Source organism: Ornithodoros turicata, chromosome 3, assembly GCF_037126465.1.
Source record: "Ornithodoros turicata isolate Travis chromosome 3, ASM3712646v1, whole genome shotgun sequence".
Lineage (NCBI taxonomy): Eukaryota > Metazoa > Arthropoda > Arachnida > Ixodida > Argasidae > Ornithodoros > Ornithodoros turicata.
The window spans coordinates 52,336,178-52,357,462 of NC_088203.1; the positions used below are offsets into that span (position 1 = coordinate 52,336,178).

General features: G+C 46.8%; 1 protein-coding gene across 1 annotated transcript; it reads right to left on the reverse strand.

The window, feature by feature from the left end:
- Positions 1-1,898: 1,898 nt before the first annotated feature.
- On the reverse strand, positions 1,899-18,016 carry LOC135389454 (uncharacterized). The gene is made up of 5 exons (XM_064619501.1): positions 17,367-18,016; positions 16,317-16,608; positions 14,488-16,089; positions 8,413-8,632; positions 1,899-1,963 (listed from the first exon to the last, which is right to left on the reverse strand). Exons 1-5 carry the CDS (start codon positions 18,014-18,016, stop codon positions 1,899-1,901), a joined length of 2,829 nt encoding a protein of 942 aa, XP_064475571.1.
- Between the last annotated feature and the right edge of the window lie 3,269 nt (positions 18,017-21,285).

The following is a 21,285-nucleotide window of genomic DNA, read 5'->3' on the forward strand; positions in this document are numbered from 1 at the left end:
TATGTAATGTTGCACGCACGCTTCCAGCAAGGCTCGATTCAAACACCTACCAAGTTGGAAATGGCTGATGCGAGAAGGTACGGCACTAGTACTTCGAAACTTTAGTGCACGGAGCCTATAGACATTGTGGCGTTACTCTCGGGCCGGTGGCCCCCGTGTGCCAGCCTAGCCTAGCCTCGTTCCCGGTGGCGGCGCTGCATGTGGACCGCCAAAACCTGCCGAGGCTCATTCACTCACCGTACAGCTGCTGCGTTTCCGCGTTTTAATGAAGCATGACGGACGAAAACTCCGCCGCTCCATATAAAACGTCGTCGGGAAAGCATTGCGTGGTATACCAGTGCACAGATAACCAAAGAAAAAGAGGACGACTGCTCGTCACCACGTGCAATGCGCACGACTGCCAACGTGAGGAGTGCCGTGCGGTATCTTCAGCCTCTACAGATTTCCTAGCGCTTCAAGCACACAGTCCATTCAACAGCAATGGATTGTAGCAGTGAAAAGGGTCGGCTTTGTACTGTAGCAGCACTAGTGCCATCGGATGATAGCAGCTCAGTTTGAACGTGACCGCGCTGAGCGCGTTAAACCGGTTATTCTCCACCAGTAACGGGGTACGGTTGTCAGTCCTTTCCTACGCCACAGTACCAACGAAAAACGCCAGGGTAAGCTGGTCACACCGCTTCCCATTACTGCAATCACTCTGGCGGTGTTCTATGTTGCATTTCATCATTATATTCGTCATCAATTATATTCGTCATTACATTCGTCATCTTATATCTTACCCTGCAATGATGCATTGCTGTTATTGCCTTATTGCAATTCTAGGTTTGCTCGATTAATTTCGTCGATGGAAAGCTCACAGAAGGGAACCCAGTGCCCCAGCTCCATATGGGTTACAGCAGAAAGGTGAGCCATCTGTAAACACATGTACGCACTAAAGTGAGTATCTACAGCTGTAACAATTAGAAACAATGAAGTAGGTATACAACAATGGCCACAATTTAATTTATTTTTAATTTAATATATTTAATTTACTTTTCACAAAACAGGTTGTGCCCGCCAGGAGACAGCTGGTACGACACATGGGGAATCATAGGAGACAGGACCCACTTCATGAAAGACAAGACCTAACCAGAAATGCCACTGAAGCCAGTACCAGTGGCTTGCTGCTCAACACGTGCGAGTCTGTGGAAGACGCTGTGTGTGAATCTATGAAAGACACTGTGTGTGAATCTGCGAAAGACATCGTGTCTGGATCAGCGAAAGACACCGTGTGTGACTTTGTGTGTGACAAGAATGCTAGGTACTCTACGCAAACATTGGAATATCAGGCAAGCCAGCAGTAGTGACCTAGACAAACATATGATTCAAGCAGCAACATTACTACAGAAGAGCATGGCACCTTGGACAGTGTCTGAATACAGGCTACAGATCAGGAGACGCAAGTTTTGCCAAGATCAATCAACGCAGTGGGAAGACCCCTATCTGCAAATTGTAGTGGAACATTCTTACTGCAGCAGAGATGAAGAGGCACCAGTGTGTGTATCTACACAGACACTCTCGCAAACAGCAGCTGATACAGTGTCAGTGACTGCCATTTTTACACAGGCCTGTGCCCGGAAATGTTTCTCAGGTTAGTGATGTCTGTAAACAATGTCGCTAAGCCTGTTGGCACTAAAGTTGCCCTCTGTGCCCAAGTTTTGTTGACTCTAATGAGGTTAATACTTAATTGGCTTGCTCTATGGAGATTTGGCTCGCAGGTTTAACATTTCTACGACTCTTGCTGGAGACATATTTCGTGCTACGTTGAAGGTGCTGTCAAGGTTGCTAAGAAAGACTATTGTATGGCTACCACAAGATGTGATCCAGCGAGAAATACCACAGTCGTTCTGAAGCAGTGGCTACTCAAATACAACGTGCATCATAGACTGCACTGAAGTGGATCTCCAGCGGCCAAAGCAGTTGTCTGCAAGGACACAGACGTATAGTAATCACGGAGGACAGAGCACTGCCAAATTTCTTGTAGCAGACGCGGTAGTGCGGGTGACAGCGGCGTACCGCGACCGGTACAGGAGCCTGATGCTCGGGAAGGTACCGCTGGTGGTAGGCCGAGGAGTGCCATCACGAAGCGTGCGGCGACGTGACGTGACGTGTACGACCATGGCGACGTGAGCTGGGCAGAACCATGGTGTTCCGCGGCCGGGCGTTGCGATGAGTGGAGCCGCGGTGGATTGACGTCGTCGCCTAGCGGTTCCTCGGTAGAACGATGCACCATACCTTCGGAGATGGCTTCAGAGGTGGGCTTGCAGAAATTTGGGATGGTATTGGGCCGAATTACGCCGAACATGATGTTAATAGTTCGGGGTCACCAAATGTAGAGGCGATGGTATCCCTCTACATGAGTCCTGACTGGCGATGATGGAATGTCCCAGCGGGCAGATCGTCGTGGCCTCACACTAGGGCAGTGCCGGTAGAACTGCCGTGCCAGCGCCGTAGCGCGTGGCAGGAGAGGCACGTCTTCGTCATCACACACGGGCCGCCACACATTGGATGATATGGTTACAGTTTCTGCAGGACTGTGCAACCTCAAGGGTGCACTGTCTGGGGTTTTCCCTGGGTTTTCCTCAGACGCTTTCAGACATATGTCGGCACAGTTCCCTTAGAAGTCGGCCCAGGACGCACATTCCCCCAGGGCGTGAGTCGTGACGTTGCCCACATACGTGAGGCCGACAACGGCAAGCCCTATCACCACCACCACCACCACCACCAAGGGTGCACTAATCACAAAAAGTACTTAGTACATAGAAATAAGATAAGCAATAAACGGAAGAACTGCAATAAGCGGAGACATTGTTGTACATCTCAAAAAGTACTTCAGAGGAGAACTGCACTAAACGAAGACATTGTTTTACTGCTGCACCGTGATGTCTGTATATGGTTTACACAACAGGAGTCTGCCACAAGCATGTTCATTTGCTAAGACAGGTAAATAGTGCATGAAATAAAAGTCATGGAAGCGCTGTAAATTGCTTGCAACAAATGCATCATCATATTCTACACACATAAGGATGTGTCGGCTTTTGGACCACACGAAGAACAAGCATTCTCGTGTATCAGTACAAAACACTTCAAATTGTACTTAGAAGTAGTAGCCTCGTGGACCTGTTTTAGATAGTGTATGTCCACAACCTTTTACCTCCACTATGTCGTACCTCTTGCCACTATTAGCATTCACTAACAGGCTACAGTCGTCAGTTACAGGACACTTCACCTCGACACACACATTATTGTTTATCATCCCATGAGGAGTTCCAGAAATGTAGGGATGACTCTTGGATACAAATGTTCCCGTACGAACAACTTTGAAATCTGTTATCTTGTCAAGCGCCCTTGTATGGCTATATCTTCATGCATCGTCCCATGCATAGTGGCAGAATTTCCAGCAAATGCACTACTCATGATACGTTTAACAGCATTGCTAGGGCATGTTGATTGAGAGAGGATTGATGCTGTGAGACGTATTTGTCTGCTTGTGTGCCACAACCTTCTTGATTCTCCTCTTGTCTTCTGTTCTAGCACAGTCCCTGCCACATCAGACATCATTACATACTTTGTGTAAAATTCCATGGATAGAGAACAGTTACTGTTACTTTCGTGTTAGCGCCGCGAAGCAACTGTGGCTAGCATGGAGAACAGTCCTGATGTAGATTTCCACAAGTCATGTGGTCCGCATGTTCTGGAAGCAGTGAGCTTGGTGCAGCCCCTTGTCCATGAACACTGCTGTGAAGAATAGTTCCAGGAACACTTACTAGTGGCCCAATGTCAGATGATGTCATAGAGCGAACAAATGATTCCTCATTGGGATACTTTTCAACACATCGACGTCTCACATCACAAGATAGAGAGTCTGTCGTCTTCCGTAGCTTGAAGTCAATATCATAAATTTGACCCGGCACAACATTGCGTTTCGTTCCCCTGTTCTATGCGACCAAGCTTGTGAGTGCAAGAGGAACCTGTCAGCAGGAGGCAATGGGCAAATTCCATTTTCCAAAGAGGGGCACCTGTTTGAGTAAACATATTTTGAAGATACTGTTCCCACTGTGTAAAGATTACAAGTCTTGATTCAAGCATTTAAATTCAAGTCTCTCTTACCAGTGTGGCTGCATACCGGTGCCTGTCCAGCCATGCAGGTACTGGAGACGGCAACAGCTTTCCCTGCTTTCTCCAGACATATCCACGACCTGTGGCGATGAACCTCCCCACTCTCCAAAGCCAAAAATAAAGTTGTTGTTGTTGTGTGGTGATGCATTTGCTGCTTCAGAAGGCGTCACTTCCCCTTTCACGTACACATGGTATTCCGAGACATTGTGTATCAGAACCTTCCCAACTTTTCCGCTTGCCACATAATTGAATGCTTGATTTCATGCTTTTGAGAGCGTTCACATCTTCCAAGTCGCAAGCCTTGGTTATCACGAGGTACTGAAATATATGATGCTCCCCAACGGACGGCCACAGACGCACGTCGTCAAACTATTCTGTCACAACTGATGGGTGGGGATAACGAAGTGATGCTGCAAAACAAAGAAGAAAACTTTATTCAATGTTTTAAATCGGACACAGCCATGTGCACAGCGTTAGTTTCATGAGGCTTTTTCCCTTTGTTATACAGCGCCGGTTACGCAAGAACCCTACGATAGCCGAAGCAATAGTTTAATATAAAATAAAATGTCTCACAAGCACTCACCTGAAATTTTCAGCGAATCTTGTGTTGTCATAACAGCACCAAGCTAAAAATATACGGGAAGCACAAGCAGCAGCATGTGCGAGGGAGCATTCAACATACAAACTTGGGCTGCTTGGGCTTGGTTGGTAAAAGGCAGTCCACGGGCGGTAGGCGAAACGACTACTATATGGCCAATGAATTCTATATGGCCAAACGACCACTATGTGGCGGCGCACACTCATCGAACCGCGTTTACGTGTATGCGGCTCTGCCCGTCCACGTTTTGCAGCGCCCCCGCGGCGGCATGCCGAAACTCTACAATCACAGCTTTCCTACTGTTTCCCTAAAACAGCGGTAGGCCGGAGCGAAGAGACGCGCGCAAGTGGCGGTGTCTGCCCTATTTCGCGAAAGCGGAAAACAGAATTAGAGAGAGAGGTCCAACAGTTTATTTGAACAATACGTGAGACAAACGCGTAATGAGGACTACCTTGTGTGCGTCTTCCTTTTACATGAGTAGTTGTCGATGCGCCAGAAAAACCCTAATCATCTTCATCATCATCACCGTCGTCGTCGTCATCACCTTTTACATGACATTATGGCATAACGCTTCTCAGTGCTGCGTCGTCCTCCACATATGGTCACTCCTCTTCCTTCACCTCGTCCAGTTGGTATATTTGTCCCGAGTAGTCATCAGCCCACTCAATGCACGCATTGTGTAGAATGCAGGCGGAGATTATTAGGGTTGCTGCAATGTCCAGGCGCCACAACCATTCCCACGGGATCTTTCGCCGGAATATAGTAAACATGATGTATTACACCTGTGTCCGACGGAGCATTTCCACACATTCCAAATTCACAATGCATTGCCAGGTCCTCGTTGTCGCCGTTGCTGTAAAATAAATCTGACGCGCGCGAGATTGCAATTTTTTAGGATTGTTTACTCGCCTTGCTTTCAGTTGTCTTATGGTAGGGGTACATGTAGAATGCGTTTGAAAGATGCGCTTAACGTTTTCCTATGTGGTTCTCTAAACTTCCAAAAGTGACAGCATCTACTTAGTGCGTACTAAAGTGCCAACGCGGTACATAATGTGTCAGTTTACAGTAGAATACAAAACGGGGCTGTTATACAACGGTACACTGATACAGTACAGTTACGTAGACAGCGTCTCCCGCCACGCGTCTCATATTATGGCACATTTGGTGTGCTCACAACATCGCATCCAAGATTGTTGTGGCCAGTATTTGCATTGTCCTGTCTTTAGCTTTTATACTTAACTTCCGTTTCATCCAGTCACGTTAGTATAGGAATGTCAGTAACGGCATTTCTACCATGGGCGTTCCCAGAATTTTTTTTTTCCAAGGGAGGCAAAGCGCTTCCAGGGGGAGGGGCAAGAGTGGAAACCCCCACCTCCTACCACATCTTTTTCTGGAGGCGAACGTTGCGCAGTGTGTGTGTGTTCGGATGTTCCTATCATGACACCTGAGACTAAAGAGTGCACCATTTTCACAAGCGACCTTAGAGTTCCAGGGGGACCACGGCCCCCCTTCTCGGTACGCCCATGGTCTGTACCACAAGCCACGTATCAAGTTTCATGTTTGCTATTTACCTTCAAAAGGTGGCGGCAAAAATTGAACTGGTCGCTTCCTTTTCCCCTTCTCGACTGATTGCAAATCTTGCACTGCAGGATAATACTGCAAGAGTCCTTTCCGTGACCGAGATATACGTAGTACCCTTGCATGTCAGTCCCAAGCTTGAAACTCCGTGTTTCTAGTTCCTCCTCTCGTAAGCGTTTCTTTTGATTGTTGAGACGAAACAGACATTTGAGATTTGAAACAAAACCATGACTACAACGAAGTAGCCCCACGCTTGAGATGGGTCGTTCGCAAATGATTCATTCGCAGGGAAAGAATCGGTTCTCGTGGTTCACTCTGATGATTTTGACGATTTTCTGTTAAAATACCAATGAGTTTTGACATCAAACTCATCAGAAATTCCGATGAGTTTCAAAAACGAATTTCTGATACATTTCTGATCAAAATTGGTCACCGCATACATGACGAGTACTTGATGGGTGAATTTCTTACGACTTTATGCCGTATTTCTGGTCAGATTATGCAGAGTTTCTAGTTTGTGTATGATGTATTCATGATGAGACTGTGATGCTTCTGTGAGTAGTTCCTGATGCAAATCTAGCAGTATACAGAAACTATGCAAGCGCTTTTGTTGTTGCCATATGTGTGTTCCTGTAAGTGTATAAGAGTTTACGAGCCTCTGCAACAGAAAGGGGTTGACAAATAATAGAGGACGCATATCATCACCAATGGCCACTATGTGGTTATGTTAGAATACCGGACCCTTTATTTGATTTCTCTGGATACAAGGGAGGACATGCTTGACTTGCACAGATGTGGTATCGTATTTGCTACAGACGTACCCTAAAAAGCAGGAAAAGAAAAATGTCGTTAGCAAGACAGAAAAATGTATTACTAAGTACACATATTTCACGTATAGGCACAGCATTTCATCCCGATATCGGATGTTCACGGAAGGTAGAGCCACAGATCAGAGGCGTTTCAGAAGATAGTTTTCGGCCGAGTTAAGAACCCCCTCTCCACACACACGCACGTTTGCATGTTTGGACCGGAAGAAGGTATTTTTTTTGGGGGGGGGGATGGGTGATTCTTCTGTCGCGTCATTGTCTCAACGTTAACTGCCAGAACCCTCCAGCAGGTGACCCCCGTAGGGAAGATGCCCGGTGTGACTTGTCCCCCCAGGACCGGCTGCGCGCAGTAAGTGATGATGATGATGATTGGAGTTAGGTGCACAAGCAACTAAGATGACACACAGTAAAGCTTAAGTCACTGCCAGTATAGTTCAATAGACGTAACTTGCAGTAAGCTTAGACTCCATTCCTTCCATCTTTGCACTGCTATAACGTCACAACGTCGTGGCACACAGCAATATCAATTTGATTCGTGTCCTCAGCGTGCCTGCATGAATATATCCAGCGCTGTTTCTCTAGAAATTCGGAGGTATCACAGCCCTTTTAACTTTCTTTCCATTCCTTCCATGCAGTACTCAAATGTGGGCAAAGAACTGAGACAAATACAGTGTATAGAAACAGACTGAAGGAGTTTTGCATATTCTTAAAAAAATACCATGGAAACGCACATCAGCTTTACCCTCAGTATCGCTATCTTGCACGCGGTCTATGAGGTAATGTAAATTTACAATACGACATAAAATATACAAAATGTTTTCACTTGAGTAATGGTTAAGTTAGTAATGGTTCGCAAAATATACTTCCGCCCTCAACAATGTACCAACTTTGTACGAACAATTGGATTTGAGCATGTTTTACCATACGAACTGAGGTCAAAGTAACAATAAATAGGGCAGTAAAGGATAGGGTACTAAAAGCTAATGGGTATGTAGCTCACAGTCCACTGATTAAAAAAGTAGTTGTGAGGCCAGGAAAGTTGAAGGGCATGGGGCAGCCTATAGCCTTGTAACCAATAACCGGACATGCTTTTATTCTCAACTAATTTGTTCTTTCAGTTTGCTTTTGAACTTTATATATCCTTAATTTATGGCATTATGCTACTGATATTTATATTTATCAGTTGTTATTTCAATACCATTGACCGTAGCACAGCATTAGCAAACAATTAGCAAACAAGTTGATACATACCGATGTGTGCACTGACGCGCTCTGGATCCAGTGCGTCTTTTGGAGGTGCTCCCTTGTTTGCATTTGATCCTTTACCAAACAGCGATTTGCCACGGAGCTCTTCCTCATAAAATATCGTCTTTAAGAGGCTCCTTGCGAAGTTTGTGGGAGCTCCCCGACAGTGGGCATGATGTATATCGAGGACCACCTTTTCGGCGATTACACCGCTGCCAATGTCAACCTGCGCAGCGAAGTAAAAAGAATTTCCGTTAAAATTTTAATAATTTAATTAATCATTCAGGACAGTTATTGTATGTGCAAACGTCTCATGTATCCTCTGTAACCACTTTCAGCAACAATATGTGGAGTTAAGTTAGTGAACACAAAACGGAATGTTACAGACAGAGGGTGGGGGATCAGGGAGTCAAACCGAAAATATGATCGTTTCGGTTCTGGTTTAGGTTTGACCGTCCCAGATGAAACTTGTAGGGTTCCGCTCCCTGAACCCCACCCGGGTGTAGGACCCGACCCGTCAAACCCGCAACCCAGTGAACACAGAGGCAGAATGCAGAGCGAACAAAACATATATTAATCTTACATAACGGCTTACATTTTTGAGAAAAACCTGCACTCTAAGAAAACAAGGAGTCAACCTGAACCCTTTGAGGGTTTTTGCGGCTTGTCCGTAGGGGGCACCTATTGGGGGTGCTAACTTGAACCCATTGAAGGACCATTTAAAAGGTTCACGTTTGAACCTTCTAAAGTGTCCTTCATTAAACCTTTTAGTGGTTCACAACTGAACCCACAAAGGGTTCGTGTTTTACCTAGTAGCCATGTGCAGCCCTCACACCCTCACCCTCAGAAAGTGCTCCCTACGGACAAACTAAAAGAACACTGTACTGGTTACACACAGAACTATCTCGATTTGACTCCGTGATGGTTAAGTCATACTGAACGAGTTCAAAATATATATTTGCTGTTTCCGAATATTTATTGTACTGATGATTAGGAGCTGACAATACAAATGCACCGGCAATAACAAACAAGGAGTAAATTCAATGTACACGTTTGTCAGGAAACCCACAGAAATTCTATAGTTGTGTCACACTGGCACGTGAAAAGAAGCACGATCGATAACTCGCACATATCAAACGATTTGAATGTTTCAAAGTAATAAAGTTACTAATGTTGAAAAAGAAACAAGAGAGCGCTTAATCGCCAACAATTCTGGGGAAGGATATATTTATTAGAAGAAAAAAAAGAAATAAAAAGGGAGAAGTCAGCAAAACGGAATGTGGGCTTGCACTCCGGAAGTAAATACTCAGCGAATAAATGAAAAAAATAAATACGTAAGGATGAAAGAGACGAATAGTTGAGATAATGTGTATGAGGGTGGGGATGTACACTCACGAATGATATGATGCAGCACTTGAGGTCATAAGCTGTATCACATGTATGGAAAACTGACTGCAAACACAACGCAATGTACAAACACAAAAAGGGCATAACACCTATGTAGATGAAACAAGGTGCTAGCATTTTGCAGTGTACCAATAATACCGACAAAATGATGACTTAACACATATACGTTGTTGTGGAATATTCTTCTACCCGAACGGGTAAGTACTAGTGACACAGAAGACAACCAGACTGTCTCGAACAGCTTTCGAAGCAAAAGTCCCAATCGCATGCAGGCCTCGCGCCTACCCGATCGTTTTCTTTTATTACAACTCGTTTTCCTCTTCAACACACCCACAAAACCCAACAATCTCCCCCGCAATGAGCAACAGATGCTCATAATCAGTCAACCAACTCCAGAGGAAATACAGCCTGAACTGGCCGCCGTAGTTCGAAGCCATTCGGTAACATTATCTTGCAAGATCGGACCGTGCCATCTCGCCCAGGAAACGTCTCAGTTATTCTGCACACTTTCCACATGTACCTTGGCACCTTTTCGTCATGAAGCAGCACGATGTCGTCAACTCGCAAGTGATGACAGTCCGCATGCCGTGCTCGATGCGCTGATGCTAACTCTCGGAGATATTCTCTCCTCCACCTATTCCAAAATCTTTCAGTCACTTCGACCTGATACTTCCACCGTCGCTTCAGTTCCTCTGGTGTGGATGACATATTCTTGGCCGAGTTCAGTGAAGGAAGACTTGTCAGCTTTTGTTCGATTAAAAAGTGGGATGGTGTCAACGGCTGTGGCTCTCCAGCATCACTGAACGTGAAGGTCAGGGGTCGCGAATTGACTACTGCTTCAACTTCGCTGACTACTGTTGTCAGTCCTTCGAAATGGAGGCTACTTCGTCCAAGCACCTTCCGCAGCGTTGTTTTCACCGTTCTTACCAGCCGCTCCCAGAAGCCGCCCCACTCGGCGGCTCTCTCAGCAATGTATTTCCATTGTATCTTGTGGTTAGCGAAGTAGTCTTGAACGGTTTCGCTTTTCACCATTTTGACCATGAGCCTTAGGTCCTTCGCGGCTCGCTTAAAAGTCGTCGCATTATCGGAATAAAGCGTCGTCGGAGTTCCTCTTCTAGAAACGAAGGAAGGGAGTTGCCTCAGGACAGAAGCCGCCGATATTTCGAACAGAGACTGTTCTTCTTCTGGGCACCGTCCTCATCATTGGCATGGTATTTAAAGGGTTAGTTAAACGAAGTCATCTAGGCTCCTGACCGGTTACAGAAAAATGGGGGTTAACGAACACGTCGACGAAATGGGACAATAGGCAAGAATTGGCAAGCATAGCGAAAGATAAGGAGGTTAGTGGTTACATGGGGAAAATTCCAGGACGAGCAAAGGTTTTTTTTTTAGTATTTCTAATACAAAATTGTCGCATGCAGTAAAGAAAGCAGAAGGCAGTGGCCATGCATAACATAACTGATGATAATGGAGATAGAAGGGAAAAGCATATTTTATTTGTGAAGTGTTTCCAGGGTGCCTTGTGATTTGTTGATACCGGACGGGTGAAGAGCGTTGAACCTGTGTATGAGATACGACTCCCTATCACGTCTGTCACGTGTGGATCTAAACCCGGTTTCTAAAATATATAGTTTAATGTTGTCAAAATTGTGACCAGGAACGTTAAAATGTTCGGCGACTGCTTTGGGGAGTTTGTTGGACGGGTCGGTTCTGTGTCCGGTAAGGCGGTTGTTCATTTGTTGGCCGGTTTCACCAATGTATTGCATAGAGCAGTCGCCGCATTCAATGCAGTATATGACATTGGAGCTTGTGCATGTGAATGCGTGGTTAACGGCGTGGGTGTAATTGCTCGCAGTGCTTTTGGTGGAGTTAGCGTGTTGAACGTGCTTGCATGTTTTGCAGCGCGGGAGGTTGCAGGGTCGTGTTCCCGTGTACGGGGCGCTCGTTTCGCTGATTTTGGCATTGACCAAGGAGTCTGCTAGGTTTTTTGCGCGTCGGTATGTCACCTGTATGGGATGGGTGAATATATTGCTAAGTCGGTCACTGCTTTGGAGGAAGGGCTCGTGCTTCTGTAGAATGGCTTTGATGTTTGGAAGTGCGTTGGAATATCTTGTGATGAAGTCTATTTGGCACGCGTCAGGATTTTTTCGGTTTTCCAGAACCTGGTTTCGATCGAGTGTGAGTGCCTTGCGACGGAATTCGGTTAGGAAGGAGTCTGGATAGTCCCTTTGGGCAAGTGTACTGCAGAGTTCGTCAAGCTTCTCAGCGTAATCTGTGTCGTTTGAACAAATTCTGCGTAGTCTTACACTCTGCCCATTAGGAATTCCAACCTTGCAGTGATGCGGGTGGTGACTCTTGAAGTGAAGGTATTGTTGTTTGTCAGTTGGCTTTTTGTATAGTGTTGTTGTGAGGTTGCCGTTGTCCAGTGATATTGTGGTGTCGAGGAAGTTAATGAAGTGAGTTGACTGTTGTGATGTGAACTTTATGTTGCTATGCGCGGTGTTCAGTAGATCTACGAACTTTTGAAATTCATGTTCACCGTGTTCCCATATTATCAGTATGTCATCGATGTATCGAAGGTACACAGTGGGTTTTAATGAGAGGGCGCTGAGAACTTTGTTTTCTAAGAACCCCATGAAGATATTTGCGTATGTGGGTGCAACAGGTGTGCCCATACTTGTACCGTGTACTTGTAGGTAGTATTCGCCATTGAACTCGAAGTAGTTCAGTTTAAGGACCAAGTCCATTAGAGCGAGTATGGTTTCCGTGTCTTTTCTGGTGTTTGTTGTAGAAAGGGTATTGCAGAGGGCTGTGATTCCGTCGTTGTGTGGGATGTTAGTATACAGTTATGTCACATCCAGCGTGGCTAGTATTGTGTCCCCACCAAATGTAATAGGCAACTCAACAATACGCAACACTACCTCATACTGGACCATGACCCTACAAAGGAGTACACGGCGCTAATAACCCATACCATACAGAACCTCCACGAACGAAAGCTCATCACACGTGATGACCTCAGATATCTCACCCCATCAAACACAGGCGCAGGTCGTTTCTATTTACTGCCCAAAATCCACAAGGTACACGCCAACGAGCTCTATACGGCTGACATCCCCAGCAGGCCAATTGTATCTAACAACAACACACCAACAGAAAGACTCTCGAAATTCGACGAAACTCGACGTGGAAAAAACCTAGCAGACTCCTTGGTCAATGCCAAAGTCAGCGAAACGAGCGCCCCGTACACGGGAACACGACCCTGCAACCTCCCGCGCTGCAAAACATGCAAGCACGTTCAACACGCTAATTCCATCAAAAGCACTGCGAGCAATTACACCCACGCCGTTAACCACGCATTCACATGCACAAGCTCCAATGTCATATACTGCATTGAATGCGGCGACTGCTCTATGCAATGCATTGGTGAAACCGGCCAACAAATGAACAACCGCCTTACCGGACACAGAACCGACACGTCCAACAAACCCCCAAAGCAGTCGCCGAACATTTTAACGTTCCTGGTCACAATTTTGACAACATTAAACACACATTATTCACATTTTAGAAACCGGGTTTAGATCCACACGTGACAGACGTGATAGGGAGTCGTATCTCATATACAGGTTCAACGTTCTTCACCCGTCCGGTATCAACAAATCACAAGGCACCCTGGAAACACTTCACAAATAAAATATGCTTTTCCCTTCTATCTCCATTATCATCAGTTATGTTCTGCATGGCCACTGCCTTCTGCTTTCTTTATTGCATGCCACAACTTGCCACAAGAAACCTTTGCTCGTCCTGGAATTTTCCCCACGTAACCACTAACCTCCTTATCTTTCGCTATGCTTGCCAATTCTTGCCTATTGTCCCATTTCGTCCACGTGTTCGTGAACCCCCATTTTTCTGAAATCGGTCAGGAGCCTAGATGACTTCGTTCACATAATACCCTGCACACTCTAACAAAGCGGCCATTCACTCCGGCCGTAAAAACCCGTACGGACCCTTTCTTCCCTCCGGGCTGTTGGCACACAATTCGCATGAACCTTTCAACACGTCACACCTAACCCTTTAAATACCATGCCAATGATGAGGACGGTGCCCAGAAGAACAGTCTCTGTTCGAAATATCGGCGGCTTCTGTCCTGAGGCAACTCCCTTCCTACACTTCTACCGGTTCGCTGGATTTCTACCCATCTCTTCTAGAAACGAAGCCTCTCAATGCCCACAGGAAAGCATCCGTCGACCTGCTGGTGACAAGCTCAAGATGTACCGCGCGTGTTACGGCACATGTGAACAACGCTATATAGCACTTTTGGTCACGTCGTCTTTCTCGGTACAAAAGCGGTCCGGCGAAGTCAACGCCAGTCACGTAGAATGGCTTGCATTTGGTAACCCTGTCAGCCGGTAAAGGCGCTACTGGTGCAGATGCTGGCTTGCACGCTTGCTTTCAACAGGCTAAACATCTCTTGATAATCTTCTTTACCGCTTGACGTCCTCTGATTATCCAAAATCGTTCCCGTAACTGCCCTAGCGTGTCGCAAATCCCGCCGCGAAGCAACCGGAGATGTTCCTTCTCGATTAGCAAAGAAGTGAAATGATGGTCGGCCGGTAGAAGCAAGGGATGCTTGGTTGACTCCCCAGACTCGCTAAATTGTAGACGTCCTCCTACCCGAAGTACGTTGTCGTCATCTAGATACGGACTGAAATCGCGAATGGCAGATTTTCCGTCCAACGGCTGGGATGCCCTCAGGTTGTTGATTTCTTCTCCAAAAACTTCTCGTTGAACAGCTTTTATCCAGTGCTTCTCAGCATCGTCGATTTCCTTCGCGGTCAGTGGTTCAGTTTGGCTCTGTGATGCTCTTTTGGCGTTATTTTTAAAGCGCTTGACCCAAGCAGTCACACGAACCATCCGGATGAAGGAACTGTAACGGTTAATGTCGAGGACTGGCACCAGCTCCGATCCAGCGGTTATATGAAGCGCTGCTGAAGCTTTCTTTTCTTCTGCCTCTACTTCTCTCACTACTGGTGTCGAGTTTGTCGTGGGCCAGCTGTGCTTAGGGCTGCACAACCACTGAGGTCCGTTCCACCAGGTACGGTTACCCGCTAGCGTTGATGGGAACATACCTCGCGTCAACAGATCCGCCGGGTTTTCTCTTCCTGGGCAATAGCGCCAGTTCTCGGGGCTTGACAATTGTTGCACCTCAATCACCCGATTTGACACGAAGTGCTTCCATTTATCCGCACTGCTCTTAATCCACTGAAGTGCAACTGTCGAGTCCGTCCAGTAGTAGCTCTCGATTCCTTGAAGGTCCGTCGCCTCCTTTACGAAATGAGCTAGCCGTGCTCCGATTAGCGTTGCCATCAATTCTAACCTCGGCAACGAAAGTTTCTTGAGCGGTGCTACCCTCGCTTTAGAGATCACCAACGAACAACGTGGCTCCTCGCCAGGCTTGCTGCAAATCAAATAAATAACTGCGCCGTATGCCTTCGGGCTTGCGTCGCAAAATGTGTGTAATGATTTCTTGACGCAGGCGAGCCTCACATCCTCTGCAAACTTTCTGGGAACAGACACGTGACGAATGTCCGGAAGCTGACTGCACCATTTGTCCCACCCTTTATAAAGGTCCTCCGGGATCCGCTCGTCCCACTCGATCCCAAGTCGCCACAATTCTTGAAAGAGTATTTTTACAGTTGTCGTCATCGGCGTCAGAAACCCGAAAGGGTCAAATATGCGTGCCACCGCTTGCAAGACGAATCGCTTGTTGTCTCTTCGACTGTGTAAGAAATCGAGGAGCGACTCCATGTCAAATAGGAACTCGTCCTTCCCTGGGTTCCATGCCACACCGAGCACTTTTTGCTGTGGCGTGCTTGACGTTTGTGCATGTATCTCCCCTTCAGGCTCCTCCGTCATGAACTCTTGGACATCTTTTACATTCGACGTCCACTTCCGAAGTCGCATTCCCGCAGTACTCATGATTTCCGATGCCTCTCTGCATGTACGTTTTGCTTCTTCGACATCATCTGCGCCCGTCACCAGGTCGTCCACATAAAAGTTTTCGCTAAGTATTCTGGCAGTGACAGGATACTGATCCATCATTCTCTTCAGGTGGTACCGGATCGTTGCCGCCAATAGAAAGGGGCTGGAAGTGGCTCCAAAGGGCACCCTCGTCATCCTCCAGGTGACCAGCTTTGGCAGGTCTTTACCAGGTTGGGGAAGACTCTCGTACCAGATGAAACGAAGTGCGTTTCTGTCCTTTGTTGAAAGGGACACCTGCAAGAACGCCTTCTCTATGTCAGATAGAATTGCAATGTTATACAATCGAAAGCGCAAAAGCACCGTCGTGAGATCCGGATTCAAGTTTGGGCCGTAAGCGTGTCATTGAGCGTAAGCTGGTCCTCAGATCTGGATGAAGCGTCAAAGACTATTCTAAGCTTTGTCGTTATCCTGTCGTTCCGTATCACTGCTTGGTGAGGCATGTAGAAAACCGGTTCAGTTACGGTTTCACTCTCAGTTACAACCTCGGCAAATCCTTTCTTCAAATACTCCCGAATGCCTGTGTCATATTCCTGAAGCAGACTCTGGTTTTTCATAAGACGAGCTGTGAGGCTGCGCAGTCTACTGAGTGCCATATCCTTGTTGTCTGCAAGTTTGTCAGCGTTTTGCTTCCACGGAAGGCTGACCTCATACCTCCCATTCTCGTATTTTACGGAATCTCCTAATCGTTGCATTACTTCGCCTTTGTCGCACAGCTCTGTCTTTGAGTCGGTGATACCGATGTCAGTGATGGAACTGCCTCAGAGCCCACGGGCGCTGGCGCTGGCGCACAAAAAAGCTGCATTTGGCGCAGAATTTCACAGAATGGCGCACCTCCGCCGTATGTATCCCACTGCGTCCCACCGCAATACGTCGTGTTTGCAATGCATACTCTCCACTTTATGGCGAATATCGGGGTTCAGGACATCTGGGAACAATTATCGGCACGTACGGTTTAAGTCCTGAAAGCTCAATTTCTCGCGCTCTCCTTACGCGCCTACACTCTGCGAGCACGCGCGATGTTACGTAGTAGCGGAAAGCGTGGAGCGATCCATAGTACAGGCGCTGGCAACTCCGGAATCAGCGTCGTCAGTTATTCCCATCCACAATTAGTTAAAACGCGGTTGTTTAAAAACAACTCCCATGCAAACGAGCCAACATTCCATCGCAGGCACGTGGGTTGCCCACATGTTCGGTAAATTTGTACAGCCACCTTTCATCCAGGACGCAAACACATGATGCACTAACAGTGCGCTTTATTGTTCACAACTTCTCTTTGAAGTACAACAACGTAATATTCGGTTCAGCAGTGACATCCCGGCAGTTTAAGAATCTTCGTCGACTTGGCGGGCTCGGCCGAAACGACACGGCTTGACTCGGCTTTGCTGTCCAGAGGCATCACGAGAATAGAGAGGGCGCGGGAGCATCGCTCGCGGTTTTTGTTTCGTTTTCATGCGTCCGAACCGGGGCATCTTTGTTCGGCGCAGCTGTGGCGCAGAATTAGGGAAAATTGCCTTTTCGGCGCAGGGTGGCGCAGGCAATCCCAAATGGCGCACTTTGGCGCAAATGGCGCAGCAGTTCCATCACTGTCGGTGATACCGATGTGTTCGAGTTCCCAGAATGACCTCATCCTTTGGGATAGTTCCTCGTTGTTTTCGGTAACGACCACCCTCATGATGCCAACGATTGATGAACAAATTGCCGCTGAGGTGGTTGAAGACACAGCAGGCCCTTGCAATGTCCACCCGAAAATTGTCTCCATTGCAACAAGCTTGTCGTCGAGGCGTCGTACGTTTCCGGTAACCACCTCCCAATAATAGTCACACCCAATAAGGAATCCTATTCCATTCTCGCATCGAGACCCCAATGGCGTTGTGTCTGCAATCTGCATGTCCTTGTTCCTCAGATGCCTGTTGATTATGTCTGGTGGGGCCTGCATCAAATCGGAGCAGATCTGTGGTACTTCCAGTGCTTCCACACGTATCTGCCTTTGGTCATAATGGCTCCTTAGCCACAGGTCTACTCTCTTACATTCGCTATGACCCTTGAATGTTACGTCCCCGAAGGTGAAGATGCTCAAATCTTCCTCATCGAGTACCCTCAAACTTAGCTTCTCAGAAATGTCACGACGTATGAACGTTCGCTGGCTTCCGCCGTCTAGCATCATCCGAACAAGAAGACGGGTCCGTTTACCTTCTGCCCACGCCTGTGCTGTCTGTAGAATAATTCGTTGTGGAGCGCACCGCGCGTGGTCCTTTACTTTCAGTGAAGACTGTAACGTTGCTTGTGCTGATGTCTGGTCTCTATCTTCTTTCTGCCTTGCTTCGCACATGGATGATGCATGCCTCCCGCTGCACTTTGAACATTTGATCCATCTCATGCTTCTGCAGAATCGTGACGTGTGGTTACGCATGGTGCAACGGAAACATCGATTTTCCTTCTTCAATAAACCCTTGCGCTCGGAGACGGGCACTGATGAATAGCAATCGGCAGATGCGTGGTGTAGTGTTTCTTGAACCCTGATTACTTGGATCATTTATGATCCAAGTAATCAGTGTTCAAGAAACACTACAGTTTGGCGACGAGGTCTAAAAATGCCTGGAGATCAAGAAACAAGTCCGCAAGCACCAATATTTTACGGATCCCTGGAGAACTTCGACCCAGACGTCGGGAACGCCAGCGAGGCATGGCGCAGATGGAAGCAACGGTGGGAATTCTTTATTGACGCTGAACCAGACCTACCAGAAAAAAGAAAGAGAGCATTACTACTTCATTTCGCTGGACCGTTTGACGTGAGGAGACCGAAGTGCGGTGGGGAAAAACGCGAATGGACAGCATCATAGGAAGCAACAGCGAGGTTTTTGAAGGACTGGGCAAATTGAAAAACTACCAGCTGAGGGTTCACGTTGACAAGTCGTTTGTGCCTGTAACACAACCACACCGACGAATACCGTTTCAACTGCGAAGGAAAGTGGAGGATGAAATACAAAGACTGCTTAATGAAGACATAATCGAACCTGTTATGGGACCGACCACTTGGTTATCACCCATTGTAGTAGTGCCCAAGACAAATGGGAAGATACGACTTTGTGTCGATATGCGAATACCAAACCAAGCTGTGCAGAGAGAAAGGTACCAGATACCAACTGTGGATGATGTCCTCGAAGAGATAGATGGGGCGACGGTACTTTCAGAACTGGACCACAGAGAAGGGTATCACCAAATTGAATTGGATGAACCGTCACGTGAGATAACAACATTCTCAACTCATGTTGGGAACTTCAGGTTCAAAAGACTTATTTATGGAATATCATGTGCACCAGAAGTGTTCCAGAGGCTTATTTCGGACGTACTACAAGGTTGTCAAGGAGTAAAGAACATTTCAGATAACACTATAGTGTTTGGGCGAACTCAAGAGGAGCATGACAAGCGTTTGGAAAAGGTGTTGAAGAGATTTAAAGAGCACAACTTGACATTGAACAGCAGTAAGTGTCATTTTGGGCTAAACAAACTCAATTTCATGGGTCACACCCTTTCGGGTGACGGCATCAGCCCTAGCACGGAGAAGATTAAAGCACTCCGAGAAGCGAGGACACCGAACAATGTGTCCGAGTTAAGAAGCTTCCTGGGACTCATCAGTTTTTGTGCTCGGTACATTCCTCACCTAGCTACGAAGACGACTAAGTTGAGGGACCTGATAAAAAAAGAAACGACATGGCAATGGTCGAGGGACCATGACGAAGAATTTGAGCAGTTGAAGAACTGTCTAACGAGTGATACGGTACTGGCTTTTTATGACAAGGAAGCGAAGACGAGGCTTGTCGTTGACGCCAGCGGTACAGGACTAGGAGCAGTACTCCTGCAGGCAAAACGAACCGGAGAGTTCAGGCCAGTAATATACCTGAGCCGTGCTTTGAACGAAACGGAAAAGAAATATTCCCAAACAGAAAAAGAGGCCTTGGCAGTGGTATGGGCAATAGAAAGGTGCAGGCTGTACCTGTATGGTGTGGATTTCGAGTTGGTGACTGACCATAAGGCTCTGGAAATCATCTACGGACCAAAGTCCAGACCGTCGGCAAGGATAGAAAGATGGCTTTTGAGATTAATGCCATTTACCTTCAAAGTGATTTACCAACCAGGTAGAACGAACATTGCAGATTCTTTGTCGAGACTGGTGCAGGAAAAACAACAAAAGGACAAAGGTGTGACGGAAAATTACGTCAATTTTGTTCTAAAACAAGCCACACCAAAAGCATTGACAGTGGAAGAAATTCGGGAAGCAACGAAAGAGGATGCAGGCCTATAACATGTCATTGAAAACTTAAAGCGTGGCCACTGGGAGAAAAATTGAAGGTGACGACACGTACAAGAGAGTGGCGTATGAACTTACCGAGAAAGATGGTGTGTTGCTGCGTGGAACAAGGATTGTTATCCCTAGTCAATTGCATCGGAGAGTTTTGGACATCGCCCATGAAACACATCAAGGAATAGTGAAAACAAAGGAAATGATGAGAACCAAAGTGTCGTGGCCCACCATGAGTAAGGATGTCGAAGAGATGATCCGGAACTGTCCATCTTGTCAGCTGGTGACTGTAGAATATCGACCACCTCCCCTAATACCAACTCCGTTACCGACAGGACCATGGGAAGAATTGGCACTGGACATTTGTGGCCCTTTGCCATCCGGTGATTACGTCATGGTTTTGGTGGATTATTATTCGAGGTGGCCTGAAGCGGTCATGGTGAGAGGGACAACTACGAGTGTAATCATCAAGTGGTTGAAGGACATTTTTGCGAGGTTTGGCTACCCACGGTCTCTGAAAACGGACAATGGGCCGCAGTTCGTTTCAGGGGAATTCAGTGAATATCTCAACGAATGCAACATCAAACACAAAAGAACTGGCCCATATTGGCCACATGCCAATGGAGAAGCGGAAAGGTTAAACAAATCTTTCTTAAAGGCAATGAAGATTGGACATGTCGCACAGCAGAGCCTTCACGATGCGCTTGGAAATTTTCTTCAAGCATACCGGAGTACGCCGCATTGAGTGACAGGAGTGGCGCCAGCCGAAATCATGTTGGGGATACCAATGCGAACGAAGCTGCCAGATGTTAGAAAAATGGTGAGATGCAGGAACGTCAGAGAGTCCGACAACAAAAGGAAGCAATATGAGAAAAGGTACGCTGACGTGAGGAGAAGAGCTAGAGAGAAAGTTGTGGAAGTTGGAGATGAGGTGCTTCTTAAACGGATGTCAAAGCCACACAAGTTGAGCACAGAGTATGAACCGAAAAAGTGGAAAGTGATTGAAAGACGAGGAACATTAGTAATCGTCCAAAATGCTGAAGGCGTCGTGCGGAAAAGAAACGTGACTCACGTGAAGAAATTTGCTAACAAGGAAGGTGGAATAGTCTCAGATCCCGACCAAGATACGG